Source organism: Osmerus eperlanus, chromosome 19 (assembly GCF_963692335.1).
Source record: "Osmerus eperlanus chromosome 19, fOsmEpe2.1, whole genome shotgun sequence".
Lineage (NCBI taxonomy): Eukaryota > Metazoa > Chordata > Actinopteri > Osmeriformes > Osmeridae > Osmerus > Osmerus eperlanus.
The window spans coordinates 10,199,831-10,215,664 of NC_085036.1; the positions used below are offsets into that span (position 1 = coordinate 10,199,831).

General features: G+C 49.9%; 1 protein-coding gene across 2 annotated transcripts in view; it reads left to right on the forward strand.

The window, feature by feature from the left end:
• srrm3 (serine/arginine repetitive matrix 3) overlaps positions 1 to 14,603 on the forward strand; it is a 54,659-nt gene extending 40,056 nt beyond the window's left edge. The window contains exons 7-14 of one of the 2 annotated variants that reach the window (XM_062485568.1): positions 2,268 to 2,303; positions 2,510 to 2,560; positions 3,472 to 3,579; positions 3,979 to 4,144; positions 9,616 to 9,911; positions 10,068 to 10,301; positions 10,415 to 10,540; positions 12,357 to 14,602. In XM_062485568.1, the coding sequence (XP_062341552.1) occupies positions 2,268 to 2,303; positions 2,510 to 2,560; positions 3,472 to 3,579; positions 3,979 to 4,144; positions 9,616 to 9,911; positions 10,068 to 10,301; positions 10,415 to 10,540; positions 12,357 to 12,558 (1,219 nt within the window). In that variant the 3' untranslated portion in view covers positions 12,559 to 14,602. Of the gene's footprint in view, positions 1 to 2,267; positions 2,304 to 2,509; positions 2,561 to 3,471; positions 3,580 to 3,978; positions 4,145 to 9,615; positions 9,912 to 10,067; positions 10,302 to 10,414; positions 10,541 to 12,356 lie in introns of both variants that reach the window. The other variant, XM_062485567.1, reaches the window with a different exon arrangement.
• Positions 14,604 to 15,834: the final 1,231 nt, after the last annotated feature.

Below are 15,834 nucleotides of genomic sequence, written 5' to 3' on the forward strand. Positions count from 1 at the left end.
GCCTCACACCCCTAGCCTCACACCCCTAGCCTCACACACCTAGCCTCACACCCCTAGCCTCACACACCTAGCCTCACACCCCTAGCCTCACACACCTAGCCTCACACCCCTAGCCTCACACCCCTAGCCTCACACACCTAGCCTCACACACCTAGCCTCACACCCCTAGCCTCACACCCCTAGCCTCACACACCTAGCCTCACACCCCTAGCCTCACACCCCTAGCCTCACACACCTAGCCTCACACCCCTAGCCTCACACACCTAGCCTCATACACCTCACACCCCTAGCCTCACACACCTAGCCTCATACCCCTAGCCTCACACACCTAGCCTCACACCCCTAGCCTCACACCCCTAGCCTCACACCCCTAGCCTCACACACCTAGCCTCACACACCTAGCCTCACACCCCTAGCCTCACACACCTAGCCTCACACACCTAGCCTCATACCCCTAGCCTCACACACCTAGCCTCACACCCCTAGCCTCACACACCTAGCCTCACACACCTAGCCTCACACCCCTAGCCTCACACACCTAGCCTCACACACCTAGCCTCATACCCCTAGCCTCACACACCTAGCCTCACACCCCTAGCCTCACACCCCTAGCCTCACACACCTAGCCTCACACCCCTAGCCTCACACCCCTAGCCTCACACCCCTAGCCTCACACACCTAGCCTCACACCCCTAGCCTCACACCCCTAGCCTCACACACCTAGCCTCACACACCTAGCCTCACACCCCTAGCCTCACACCCCTCATCACTAAGCTCTCACACCAGTGCTGCGGATCCATTTCTCCACCGCCTCAAGTAGTACAGACACGAGACATTACAGTAAGTTGTTATTTCATGACACAAACCAGCACCTGGCTGTCCAGTGCATTATTCATGAGGCTGTAGAGGTGCTGGCGAGGAGGACATTACACAGGATATTTGTTCCAGTTCTTTATTACGAATGATGAGTAATGATACCCTACAGAAAGGCTGCTTCTGTCTTCCGGAGTTTTCCGATAATGTAATAATCACAGCGTCAGCACACCGGGGAGGGGGGGGGGGTTCAGTCGGGAACAATTCTGCTACGCCCCTAGGGAGATCATAACGACAATGAGCAATTGTATAACACCACCCCCCCCCCCCCGTACCTATCTCACACGAGGAATTAAACTCATTCGTCTAATAAGCAGGCCTGTATGTATGCTGCAAAACAAGAAAAATGAGCTTCTCCTTGAATTGCTGAGCATCGCTGCCCACCCTCCCCCAGCCCCCCCTGCTCTCCTCCATACGAAGGCCCCCCCTCCGCCTCCCTCCCAGCCACTCTTCCTCTCCCAACCTCTCCCCCTCCTTAGGTTTCTCCAAAGGTCCTCTGCAATGCAGGTATTGTCTATTGATGAATAATGTATGGTATATGTAGAGCTGTGGCATCAGAGTCGCCTGGCCTCCTCTGATGCAATCTGCGAGGACTTGTAGGTGGGGGAGGGTGGGGGAGGTTGGGGGAGGGCGTGTGCGCGCGGGTGTAATTGTCCTCAGAAACGTTTTCATTCCGTATCCACCTGACTGGAACCATCCCAGACTCCTTTCAGGGCCCGGCTGTAATTATTTCTCGCTGGGGACTCCATATTGAGGCCCAGGTGCATCTCCTATAGGACTCTAACCCAGACCTGCACTTCCAGAGCTGCAGGGAGGGAAGGGGTTAACCAACAGCGGCCTACCAGGGGAGAAGCTGTCTGGGAGTGGTTGGAAGGAAATAAACGAGTCGACCAGAACAAGGCTACCCAGTCCCCAGTAGCTTCTCTCCTGTGGGCTTGTGGTGCCACAGTCCTGTGTCCCAGTCCTGTGTTACCTTGACAGCTGTATTACTCTCCTTCTTTTCACTGGGCCAAAGGAGAAAACATGACACGTTTTTTGGCACGCTGTTCTCCCTGTGGTACACACCGTATCAAACGTCCACGCTAGTGTGGTGTTCTTTAAAAGAAAAAGGGGGCAGAGTGGAAGAAGAGAAAGGAGGAAAAAACGCTCTCGTCGGCTCCTCTGACTTTGACTAATCACCATGGCAACTGGAGTGTGCATGTATGAAGGACAATGAGGTGTCGATCCGGTCACACCGCGGATGTGCTCCCCGCCTCGTTAAGCTCGGGAGACGGTGGCGTTTGTGTTGCGGTCGGGGGGGGGGGGGGGGGGGCGTGCGGTGCGGTCCTGTTGCCGGGGTGTCGTCGCCGAGCGTGTGTGTGTGTGTTAACCGAGGTCCGTCCTTGTCTCTGTAGGTCTGCTTCTGGCTCCAGAAGAAAGAGGAGACACAGGTGAGTGGTCGACCGCCCCCGGCGCACCCACGGCCAACAGCTCTCCCCACAGTGCAGCGTTTAAAACAACCGTCCCATTACAACAAGCACATAGACCTCCCTTTACCCACTAACCTCCCAGTACAGTTCGGACACATTCGCTGTGCCCTGTGTTCGTTTGGCGCCCGCTGCATCGCGTGAAGACGTGAATCATGTCTCTTTTTCAGATCGGGTAGCCCGAAGAACAAACATAAAAACAAGACCAAGCAGAGAAAGCGGTAAGGCTTCCTCGTCGAGGCGTCTTCCACCCCCGCAGCACCTGCAGGCTCACTGGCAGGGCTCCCTGCTGGCTCACTGGCAGGGCTCCCTGCTGGCTCACTGGCAGGGCTCCCTGCTGGCTCACTGGCAGGGCTCCCTGCTGGCTCACTGGCAGGGCTCCCTGCTGGCTCACTGGCAGGGCTCCCTGCTGGCTCACTGGCAGGGCTCCCTGCTGGCTCACTGGCAGGGCTCCCTGCTGGCTCACTGGCAGGGCTCCCTGCTGGCTCACTGGCAGGGCTCCCTGCTGGCTCACTGGCAGGGCTCCCTGCTGGCTCACTGGCAGGGCTCCCTGCTGGCTCACTGGCAGGGCTCCCTGCTGGCTCACTGGCAGGGCTCCCTGCTGGCTCACTGGCATTCCCATGTTCATGTAGGATTCTGTGGTCGGAAGCAAACCTCATTCCAATCTCTTCTTGTAGACACACTACCGCATTAGCATATTCATTATCTGGAGAGGGTATTTGGATGAGTGGAGAAGGGTTGAGCAGAGCTTGTTTTATGCGAAGGAACCGGAACTCGTTCGCCGGTTCATAGAGTGAAGTTGTATTAGAGATTCAGCAACAGCGTGTGACTGAAATCTAAATTATCTCTGGCAGAGGGCTGGCTTGTCATTCACTTCAGCAGGTGTTGTCTTTAAGACAAACTGAATGACTTCGAGTGTCTCTAGAGAGCAGGCATGGACCATGCAACCCAACAGGGGATCAACAATGTGTGTGTGTGTACATGCAATTCTATTGTGGCCAATTGAACTGCATGTGATTATGTCTCTATTGTGTGTGTGTGCCTGTGTGTGTGTGTGTGTGTGTGTGTGTGTGCATGCGTGGGTTCCCCCGGCGTGTGTGTGTGTGGTGTGTGTGTGTGTGTGTGCCCCCAGGTCCCCTGCAGACTCCCCCAGCAGGAGGTCCCAGCGCAGAGGCAGCTGCTGCAGCTCCCGCAGCGCATCCCTCTCCTCCACGGGAAGCCTCTCCAAGTCCCCCGCCAGGTACACACACACACACACACACACACACACACTCTGGCTCCTCTGTCACACACACCCCATCCCCTGTGTCACACACACACCCCAGCTCCTCTCGGTTTGTATCGAGGCTGCCACACACACACACACACACCCAGACACACACGTTCAGCAATGTTTACAGCAATCGTGGCAGACTGCCATGGTGTTGTACTGCATGTGCTTCTGACTCGAACAGAACACCTTCTGGGATGACTGTCGCTCTCCCCCTGGAGTCATTTCAGTTGTGAAGGTCCACATCGTTACTCAGTTTGGGAGTCTGGGGTTTTTCAATCTCCCTGACAAGATAGCTCTGAGGCTGGCCTCAAGGGGGCAGTATTGTAGCTCCTGTAGTGACTGATGTATGTCTGTCTGTCCCTCCAGGACTCCGAACTCCAAGCACAAGACAGACGTCCACAAAGCCTCCAGCCCCTCCCCGTGCCCCGGCCCCGACGGCCCCGTCACGTGGCACAACGGGCACCACGGCGAGCGCAGCCGCAACGGCAAGGCCGGGAGGCTCAACCCCACCGAGGGCGACAAAGGGCAAGATGTATGTAGCCTTCTCTGATCCGCCCCTCCACCTCCCTCCCCTCTTCCCCCCCCCACCCTGCACTCAAATGGTCTCTTCCACACTGTCTCCTCCAATTAACCTGAGTTTACTCCCTCCTCCTCCCTCTGTGTCGGTTGAAATGACCTCTCTTTCTTCTGATTTTGGTCCTAAGAGAATATGTCTTCCTGTAGTCCTTCCTTGTTTGCAGGGTAGCTTCTGTTACTGTGTATACCTGCGTCTCTCTCGCTTACGCTTGTTTCTGGTCTTCTTTGACACCTCCATGTTGATGTTACGTTCAGGAGTAGGAGGGTGAGTAGGGAGGCAGGATAGGAGGCGCGCGAGACATTTTCTGTCAGACGATCCCCTCGGAGAGCCACGAGGACTTTCCATGATCCATTTGACCCGACGGAACATTTGCATTCAGGGTGAACAACAGAATTCTGGGGTTTAGACGCTCTACCCAGAGGGTTTTAATGAAGCAGAACCATGCTGAAGCAGACTCCTGCAGAGATAGAGACCGTGAAAACCAGAACTGATTTAACCAGGGAATGCCATGAATACATAAAAGACTTGTCCCCCCCCCCCCGCCCCAGTGCTCCTTAACTTAAATTAACTTAAAAAGGCAGCTTTTCACACAACATCCCATTAGCGTCCCTGTTTCAACGACGATACCTGTTAGATAATGCTCTATTAGCGTGAAGAACCTATTAGAGACCAACTTTTGATCATACTTCTGAAAGATTGCCATCAATAATTAGAGAGTCAAGCTGATCTATCCAATTACCTGATATTGAAGGAACCATTTTGCATTGAGCAACTTTGCTATAGCTACACCCAAACCCGATATTTTAGGCTGCAGGTAGGCATCAGGATAATGCCGTACATTGACATTGCTGTATGAGAAGGCGTCTTCATATTGTTTTTGGTTGGTGATGTAACTGTGTCTGGAGGTGAATTTAACATGACGAGGATCTTGCTTCATGTGTTTCTCTAGTGTTAAAGTAGACAGTAATGCCATTGGTTTATGTGTGTTGAGACAAAGTAAATGTATAGCTACATTGGTACTGTAGAGATATGTATTACTAGTTACTCCTTATAAACACTGACCATCCCATGTTATGGCTCTGATCACCAAACTAACCCAATACTGATATTATGTTGTGTCTCAAATGTGATCTTATTCCTTCCTAACGATCTCGTTTGGAACTGTTTCCATGCTTTGACTCCTTTGATACGGTAACACCTCTTAACCTGTTAATCTGTCGGTCAGGGATGCAAGCGGCCGGCGAGGCTGACTGTGTTGTGTTTGAAATGACTGTGAGGTGTTTGGAGAGGCAGCGTTGCTACTGTTAATGCCTCGTTAGGAGCGGGGAAACTGTCAGCCGGCAGGATTCGCCGCTAACCAAAACAAAAGGCTTCATTTTAGAACCAAAGGCTAGCTGTAATGGGTTCGCTTTTTTCAAAAAGCGGGTTGCGCAGCCTCCAGAAGTGTTCTCCCCCCGGGGAATGATTTACCGATGCTATCTCCTCCGACTTCCTGCTCCAGTTTGCATGTGTTTATTTGAAGGCCTGTCTCACCTGCACTCTCTCTCCTCTTTCTTTCTCTGTCTCTCTCGCTTTCTCTCTCGCTTTCTCTTATTCGCCCACTGCTTGTCTCATTCGTTTCTTTTCTGCTTTCCAATCAATTTGAGTGGAATTTTACCCATGAATAAATGCCCAAACCTTTCTGTCTCATTTATGTAAAAAGCACTCATATGCTTTGGAACGGGACCAAGTAGGTTAAATGGGTATGTGTAATAGTTTTTCTTGTCCATACAGTCTTTTAAAGCACATGTTCTGCTCAGTAGTAGATCCCTTCCTCCCTCCAGAATTGTTAAAGAGAACCATCCGGTGTTGAGCAAGCCCCTTCTTGCTTTCTGTTTACTGTGCCATGTTGACCTGCATGTTGCCTCTAGGTGGCAGTGTCACGTCTGTCAGGCTGCCCCTGATGTTGACCCGTCTTTCTCTGCTCAGTCGAATGGACGCTGGCAAGGCGCTCTCTGGTGTGCACCTGACCGGTTTGCGTCGATCGCGTGCGGCGAGGTGAAAGGGGGGGGGGGGAGGGATCGGCTCAAACCGGTCGACGGTTTTGACAGCGTTCCTGTGTGACCTGGGCCACGAGACCGCTCCTGCCAGTGTCCACGGGTGACGTCTCCCATGCGAGGCTGACACTACCTCAACCTGCCTGTCTGTTAGAGAGGAGGGAAGCAGGGGTTGTTGTCCAGGAATACCGCACCGTAGACACAGATCAGACCAGGGACTCTACTGCGACTGGGGCTTTCTATCTTTTCTTCCGCTCCTCCGTTTGTCTTCCCTCCTTTTCCTCTTCCTTGTTGATAGTCCTCTTGTTCATGACAAATAGACATCTGTAACCTCACTCCAAGGGAAGGGAATACCATGCTATGTTGACACTAAATAGGAAAGCACATAACATGTTGTAACGTTGGTATTTTAAAGGGACCCAAGCCATTCGAACCTGTAGCGCCATTGTTAGTCTCTTCACCTGGGATTCTTGATTTCAACCCCTTTTATATTGGATTGACCAACCAGCCCAAGGCTCCCTTCTCTCTTTCGCAAGCCTTTAGAATCAACCAAAACAAGGAAGTGGTATTGTTCTTTTCGTAGAAGAATATCTCGCCCCCAAAGTGTGACTGGGGTCCCTTTTCAATGTGCTGGCTAGTTGTAGACCCCAGCAGTGACTTTCCCTCAGCCTCCCCACTGTCACTGCCCACCTGTCATCTGTGCTGTGTGTGACTCACATCGTGCGTCCTGACATGCTCTCCTCCCTTCTTTATCATCTGCCAGCTCTGCATGCCCTCCCTCCCTCCCTCCACCCCTCCACCCCTCCCTCCCTCCCTCCAACTTCTCTATCTGTATGACGGAAATCCTTTTAACACCATGATCTACTCTGCCCACCTCCCTGTACCCTCCTCATGTTTGGTTCTAACCATGGCTGCATTTGTACAAGCGAAAAAGACAGCAAATCATGTCGATTTTAGCCCCACTCTCTTTTCGATTCCGTTTGATTTTGATTTTGAGTGTTTGGTTTGTTCCATATTCTTTAGTTCCGTTGTGTTGGTTTGTTTCCTTCTCTCTAGTCTCTGGACAAATACGTAGCTCTGATTCTAAACGAGGTCATTGTCTTTTTCCCATTTCGCTGCGGAGAACATTCCTTTCTCCTGTTTTTCTTTTTTCTTTCTTTCCTTTGTTTTGTTGATATTGCATACGTGTCACTGATTGAAATGGAAGGTAGGTAACGCCCTGCCTACGCACGTGATCTTTCTGCAGATGAGAATGTGAGAAGCACCCTAGCTTGACGTCAATGTTTCTCTCTATCTTTCATCGGTCTCCCAGGGACCTTCTAGCTAATTTGTTTAAGTTGATCAGTTCTATTTTTGCTTTTCCAAGTTTGAATTCCTTAGCATTATGGTTTCCTCTCTTTCCTCCCAAAACGACATACTGAAGTCCAGTATCCCTCTCTATCTGCAGGTCCATTCCTTTGTCCACGTTTTTGTTCCTGTTTCGATAGAATGCATTCCTGTTTGTCCGGCATCTCTCTCTGTCCGTTGGTGAATTCGTACATCCGTCTTATGATTTGATCATGTTAATTTCCTCAACGACTGTTTTCTAACAACTGTCATTAGCGTCAGCGGTTGTCTGTCTCTACGCTGCTTACTCAGCCTTTGTTTACGCTGGTGGAGAAGGGATGTTCTCAGTCAACAGTCCCTGCTTCAGCCGTACTGTACGCTAGCTAGGCCCAGTCGACCGGAGAGGTCATGCCTGTTGTGAGAGCTCCCTGGGTTTGGATCTGTACACACCTGCTTTCGGAAAGCGCTCTCTGTACTGGCGGAGCTCTCTGTAAATAACCGGCTGCTGGATATACAGAAACCTACAGGGACTCTCCACACAGTATCTACACCCACACAAGACTCCACTCCGCCAACACTGGGCTCTTTGGTTACAATTGCTGCTTGACTTCTGAAGTGGCTGTGGGCTTCACTAGGAGGTCAAGCCCAGAATAAAGCCCAACCTTGACCCACTCCAGTTCTGCCTACACCCTGATATGTACCTGAGCTCTCGTCAGTACCTGTCGCAGAGAAGATATCAGGGACTGATCCCAGTTTTCTTAGGATGTGCTAGTATCCCCTATCTCTGTTGCATGGTTCGAAGAAGTACTATGGGCAGTTTCCTGTATGTAAGTACTATGGGCTCACCTCCTGTACTTACAGGTGTCATTAGGGTCATTTCCCTTAGCAGACACACTATACACAGAGGTCAACGTTTAACAGTGAAGCAGGAACATACGCACCAATGTAAACCACAATTCAGAAGCGGGAGGTTAGATGGACGGCTACCCAACGGCAGTTAAGACACAGCGAGACGCAGAGCCGACAAGGAGATGAGATGAGCCTGGCTCGTCCAGTTAACTGAACTGAGTGCTTACTTACCCCCCCTCCCTTCACCCCTTCACCCCCCCCACCCCCCCACCCCCACCATGGCTATCTGCTCTCCGGCCAACGGGGCAGGAGAGTGGCTGGTCTGGAGCCTTTCGCTGTGAGGTTCCCTGAACATTGTGGTCTTCCTCTTTTCTTTTTGATTTATTTTCCGTTGATATCCATGCATTGTCTCATGAGTCACTGCCAGGGAGAGTTTTGTGTCTTTTTCTCTTGCATTTTGTGAATCTAATGATGCACTTATGTTGCCCCACTTTTCCCTTTTCTTCATACCTTACCTACTAAAGGAGGGAATACCACTTTATTGGTAAGTGGATGTTAACCAGAAGGGAGTTAAACCAGAGTAACCATTACAAAAATTCAAAGAAAATGGGTCGCTGTTCACATCTCAAGCAATTGTTCAACAGGAAAAAAATATCCCCAAACAGCAAATTGAGTAGCAGACGATTTGTTTTCTGATTCGATTGACTCTATAATTGTGAATCTTTATTTTGTTCCTCCCATTTCTGTGATGTTCTGTCAAGTTGTCTACTCTTTTTTGTTTTATTACATATTTGTTTTGAACCATTACTAAAACTGAAGAAGTCCTTTTCTACTCTACCAAGTCTGTAGATCTCTCTTTCTCTCTCTCTCTCTCTCTCTCTGCTCTTATATTTAATTTGGTTTATCCAATTTCACATTTTCTTCAGCCTTTCTCCCTCTTCTTCCTAGTTTTTTGTTTCTTTTCGGGATTATGATTTCTTCGACTCATTATGGTTTTGCATGCCAAGTATTGCATGCGCTGCACCATAGAGGACTGTCTATAAGCCATATGGAGAAAACCTAGATCTCTTCTTTTAGATGTTTACCTTCTTTTGGCAAGTACACCGTAGCGCTCAAACACCGCTGTGAAAAAACTCTAAGGCCCTGTTTTCCTTTTTTTCTTTTTTTTTTTCCTTTGCTGTTTTTTTCCGTTTGTTGGTTATCCTTTCTCTACAGAAGCTCAGATCCCTGACTGCTGGTTCTGCACTGCTGTCACCACTGAGGGATCACAAGGCCCACAGCGCCCCCTACAGGAGCCCAGGAGCACATGTAGGCCAGAGCCAGGCTGGGGAGGCTGTCTGTGGAGCGGGCAGGCCGGCGGGCAGGGGGAGGTCCACGTCGCAAGCGTCGGGGAGGAAAGGCACTCGGCAGAGAGCTCAGACAAAGAGCTCGCGTTCTCCCCCACACAGCAGTGACTCGGCACACTCCCAACGCAACCAGCCCCACAGAGGGAGGAGCTCTCACCACAGGAAGTGAGATCACACACCCCACCACGCCACAGCATCTAGCCTCCTGTCACCTCTCGTACCTGTTGACAGTCATTCCACTCAGACTAACCTGTAGAAACAAGAGCTTCAAAGGTAGTCAGTTATGACCTCTAATGTCCCCGTCCCCCCGTCTTCCGCCAGGACTAAAGGAGGCCACTCGTCCAAACGGCACCACCGCGCCCGGGGGCAGGGCCACCACCGGAGCCCCTCGGCCTCGCCGGGCCGCCACCGCCACGCGTCCGACAGGAAGAAGAGCGAGTCGCGAGGCAGGCTGAGCCTCCGGCAGCGCAGCAGCTCGTGGAGCAGCGGGCGCTCGTCCTCGCGCTCGCCGTCCAGAGACAGAGGCCCCAGCAAGGCCAAGTCCCCCCACGCAAGGTCCGACCTCCGACCCCCCACCCTGCCAGAGAAACACTGTGTTTGGAGGAATCATTCAGGCAGTCATTGACGCTGATGGTAATATGCGTGTGTGTGTGTGTGTGTGTGTGCAGGGAGAGAGACAGCCCTCACCACTCTGACGAGGACAGCCGAGCCCGGAGACGTTCCCGCAGCTACTCGCCCATCCGGAAGAGGAGACGAGACTCCCCCAGCTTTATGGAGGCTCGCAGGATCACTAGGTAACACCTGACCACATCTGACCACTCTACACCTGACCACACCTGACCACACCTGACCACTCTACCCCTGATCACACCTGACCACTCTACACCTGACCACAACTGACCACTCTACACCTGACCACACCTGACCACACCTGACCACTCTACCCCTGATCACACCTGACTACACCTGACCACACCTGACCACACCTGAGCACTCTACCCCTGACCACACCTGACCACACCTGACCACTCTACACCTGACCACACCTGACCACTCTACCCCTGACCACACCTGACCACTCTACACCTGACCACACCTTTATAGACCGGACCACACCCGACCACACCTGACCACCCCTGACCACTCTACACCTGACCACACCTGACCACTCTACACCTGACCACACCTTTATAGACCGGACCACACCTGACCTCACCTGTCCAGACCTCACCAGACACTTGCAGCTCTTTGGTACCAGCATGTCATGGTTTTTAGACTGTTACAGGTTATTGTTCACACGTCATGTTATCAAATGTTTGTGTATGAGAAAGAATCCTCGGTTATCCGCATCTAGGGTAGCAGCAGTGAAGGGTAATGGTGACATCTATGGGAGAGTTTATTAAGATGTCTCCTTTATACACGTTGAATGTGACTTCCTATATTATCTATCATGCATTGTAAAATACATTTAAGGTGTTGTAAACGGTACAAGTTAATTGAGTTACTGCTGTAACATCTTATGAATAAGAAGATTGGAGTAAATGGACAACTAATATGTTTCGGATATATTTCCTGTGCAAGTTCTTCTCCATAAAACACAGGTAAAATGTTGCTCTCTCGCTCCTGTGTGAAGGTTCCTCAATGGCAAGACAGCGGAATGTTGCTGAGGTGCCGGCAAGGTTACCGTGGTAACAGTTGCCGTGCAGCAGGACTCTACTAGTTCGTCTCCTGAAGCTTGGTGAAGCATAGCAGCCAGTGAACACACTCCGTCTAGAGTAACGCAGTCCTCCTGCCTCGGGCTTTCTTGCTCTCTAACGCTCCTCTTTGGAAATCTACTTCAATATACTCACACTTGCGCTGCTGTCACAGATATGTACTACTAATGCTGCAACACTGGGCAGGTTTTTAGTCTTTGGCAGAAGTGCTATCAAGGTTGTTCATTAGCAACAGTTTAGCTCGTGAATTCAGCAGTACATTTAGATCAGGAAGCAGAACTACCTTGATAGTGTCTATGTCTGACTGAACTGGTTTTATTTCTGTGCTCACGGCATCTTAACATCTCAACTTGCATCTGCTCCTCTAGGTGATAACATATTTCTGTTTGGGAGCCCCGCTAACTAATGAAAAGCAACATTGAATTCTTTTAACCCATTCGCGTGTACAGCGTGTGTGTGTGTGTGTTTAGACATCTTGTAACACAAGCAGCCGCTCTCTTCCAGCACTTGTCAGTCTGACTGCAGCACCTTGTCTGAAACCCCCTCAGATCTGCCCTGAGATCAGCTCCAGTCAACTCACCCCAGACGCCTCCCACAACCATCTCCCAATGTCCCGGAATTCCAAGTCATTCTACAGTTTTTAAAACTGAGAGTACTTGGAAAACCGAAAGCAGGGCTGGTCTTAGTAAAGATCCGCTCAGCCGTGCTGAGCAGCAACGGGGCGTTCCAACAGAGCTGCTCTCGGGGCAGTTATCAGAGTGGTGGTCCTTCTCACACTAACCTGTCAGCGTGGTTTCCAATTCCCCCGCCTTAACATCCTCCCCCTCTCGCCCCCTCCCCCCCCCCCCTCTCGCCCCCTCCCCCCCCCCCCTCTCGCCCCCCCCACCCCCCTCAGCGCCCGGAAGCGGCCCATCCCGTACTACCGGCCCAGCCCCTCCTCCTCCAGCTCGGCCAGCAGCCCCTCCCCCTCCAGCCGGAGCCGCAGCTACGACAGCTACAGCAGCTACAGCAGGAGGAGCAGCCGGAGCCGCACACGGAGCCCCAGCCGCAACCACAGCTACTACAGCCGCAGCAGCTACGAGAGCCCCGGCTTCTGAGGCCGCCCGGAGAGAGGAGGCCCAGGGGAGAGGCCAAGGGGAGAGGCCCAAGGTTGAGGCCCAGGGGAGAGGCCCAAGGTTGAGGCCCAGGGGAGAGGCCCAGGGGAGAGGTCCAGGGGAAAGGCCCAGGGGAGAGGCCCCGGGGAGAGGCCGAGAGGAACCCTGATTCAGGCGTTATGTATTCACACCCCCCCTGACAGATCCACATACAGGCCCTGGTGTAGCTGGGCCTGCTCTTGTTTCCCCAAGTCTTTAATTACAACAGTACTGAGCTCGAATCAAGGAGAACATGTCTAATATAGCGCATTCATATGGAATATATTGATATCGGCGGATGCCACACACACAAACAGTGTAAAGACACGTTTAGCGAAGGTGTCAGAAATGTATTGATCATGCCTAAAGAACAAATCTATAAGCACTTTCTCTTAATATTCTTCCATGGCCAAAAACATAACCGACAACAGAAAACACACGACAAAGACAAAGATATTCCAGCCCCAGCGACTCTTCCATTACTCTTGGTGTTAGACAAGACAAGTGGATGGAGAAGCTCTCATGTTTCCTCTGTCCTGTTATCATTCCCCCACAGACCGTTTTTTTTAAGGAACCGAGAGATCAACGAGAGCGAGAACAAAGGTAACGTTGCGACGAAGGCGCAGGATGCAACCAAGGAACTGCCGATTGTTTTGTTTTTTTAAAGATGTACGATATGTGTCAAGCTGTATAGATCCCAACTGTAAGTTCTGGCTTGTAAACTATGCACTGTATATTCATGTGATTTGAGGAGGTTTATCGTTAGATGGCTACTTAGCATGATGCATCAGGAGAAAGGCCGCTGCTTGGATGACAAAACCTACGACTACAGATCCCAGGATGCATCTCTCCCCCCTCTGACCTGTGTGCTACTGACTTGTATAGAGAGGAGCAAAAGGGACAAAAAAAGCAACGTGTTATGTACTGTCAAGACTCCTTCCTGTGTGTCCCGTCACGTCTGTGGACTGGCTAGGGGGAGGAGTTCCCCTTGTGGGAATACTCCTTCCTGTGGAGCCCGCAGTACAGGCTGCCCCTGCTACTGCACAGTCTACACAGACATCCATGCACTTGTGTGGGTTTACATTTGAACCGCAGTTATTTATGAATCTATTTATGTTTGATTATTTATTTATGTATCTATCTATTTATTCATATATTTATCATGTTATTTATGGTTTATCTATTTCACTGTTCATGAAATGTATTTAAGTGACTTGATCAAGTCTTGAGGGTCCTGTTTAATCTTGAGCAATCAGCTGCAGATGTATTCACATATTTGAATATGCAGTATATGCGCTCATTGAGTTTATTTGAGAGAAAGGCTTTTGCTGTCTCTGAGGAGAGGCGAGAGCTGGGGTAGCTATCCTGGATGTGTGATTCATCAGGCTTGTAAAAGGCTCAGCTACAGCCCTACTGTACAACTAGTACTGTAAAACACTACTGACCCACACACCCTAGCAGGCCTGCTGTCATCCCTGGCTGGTTGGCTGCTGTTAATGCAAGATGTTGTGCTGTTACCTGTATCCAGGAACAAGCTAGTCTCAATCTTACAGAGGTCGTCTTTTTATAGCTCCAGCCCCCGCTCTGCGCCCGGCCTAGCCCCTGGTCCGTGCTCCTATCAGAGGGCTCCCAGGGCCAGATTGGAGACAGATCTCAGCTTGACAGCACAGACTCTGTGGGCCCATGGTGTCTCCTGCTCCTGTTCAGTCTGAACTGAAGGAGAATCAGCGATGCAATCAGGGAACACCCTCAGTCTTCCGTCCAAATCGTCCGCCTCATGTCACTCGTGTCTCCATGGAGATAAAAACGATTATCTCTATGGCTGTTGCATTTTAAATGTGACGTTCAAAGTTAACCAACTATGATATTCAACAAACCTAGTGTTCAGTCATTTAAAGTACAACAGCGCTAACCTTTGGATTGTATAAAAGTCATTAGTATTAGTGAACAAGTTATTATACTGGACAATAAATATAAACTCTGGAAAGTATGATTCCTGTGTTGTCTTTCGATCTGTACGTGCAACTTTCTTCAATCTTGCTCACAGTGCTACGCTGCACTAATATACCTACAGAGGGCATTTCAGTGATTACTGTATTAACAATAATAAGTCTGGAATGGTGTCTGCTACATCTGTCAACACCAAAACCTGTGAAAGATGCATCACACTGAAAACATTCATAAATGTGACAAGTAAAATAAACAACATTGCATTGGTCCTCATTCAAATAGAAGAAGCCTAATCTTATAAGGCAGCAATGGGAGGACTACTCTAGCCACGAGAGACATTTCCACAACAAAGAACAAGTGAGGGAATACAAATTCAAATAGGCTCATCACATTCTTCCACCCAGTTGTGATAAAGGAACCAATACAATGCCTTTGGAAGACAATGGATGAGTTTTAATTAGGTTTGCCACGTACAAAACAACAAAAGTCATGCAACACAAAAAATGATTCAATCAATCAATGATTCAAGCAAAATCTAAGTAGTAAAAAAAGAATTATGATATGAAAATGGCATGAAAAGATGTTCAATAGGATATTAACAAAAACACAGCTTTTAATGCTAGTCTTTGTCCGTTCCTCTCTTATTTTTCATCTCCTAACTATTGTGACGACCCCTCACAGAGGCTAGACGGTTTGAAAAGGGCCATTTGGTTCAATTGTCCCAACAGGGGGAAGGAAATAAGCCTCCCTTTGTTATGTGGTGAACAGAATCTCAAAGACAGGTGTGATGTCTCCCCATTTAAGTCCAACTCGTTTAAAACCACAGTGGAGGGACACAACTCTGGCCATGAGAGAAACATCAAAAACAAAGAACTGAAGAGTGATGAAATCCAAATTAGAATATAGGCCCAACTGTTGCTTTCACACAGTCGTGATCAGAATCAGAATCAGAATGGGATTTATTCGCCATGAAAGTTTGCACAGACAAGGAATTTGCTTTGGCAGGAAGGTGCATACAATAAACATATAGGGACCTAAAATTTAAATATATGGACTATCTATACTAAGGGTACATAAACTAGCAGTACTAAGTGGGATTAGAATAGAATTAAATATACAATAAAATAAAATATAAGAGACCAAATGTGATGTCTTTAGGAAACAACATCAATTCTCCCTCTCCCACTGCTGTGGCGGTTAGGGAAGCGGGCTAGTAATCAGACGGTTGCCGGTTCGATTCCTGGCCGTGCAAAATGACGTTGTGTCCTTGGGCAAGGCACTTCACCCTAC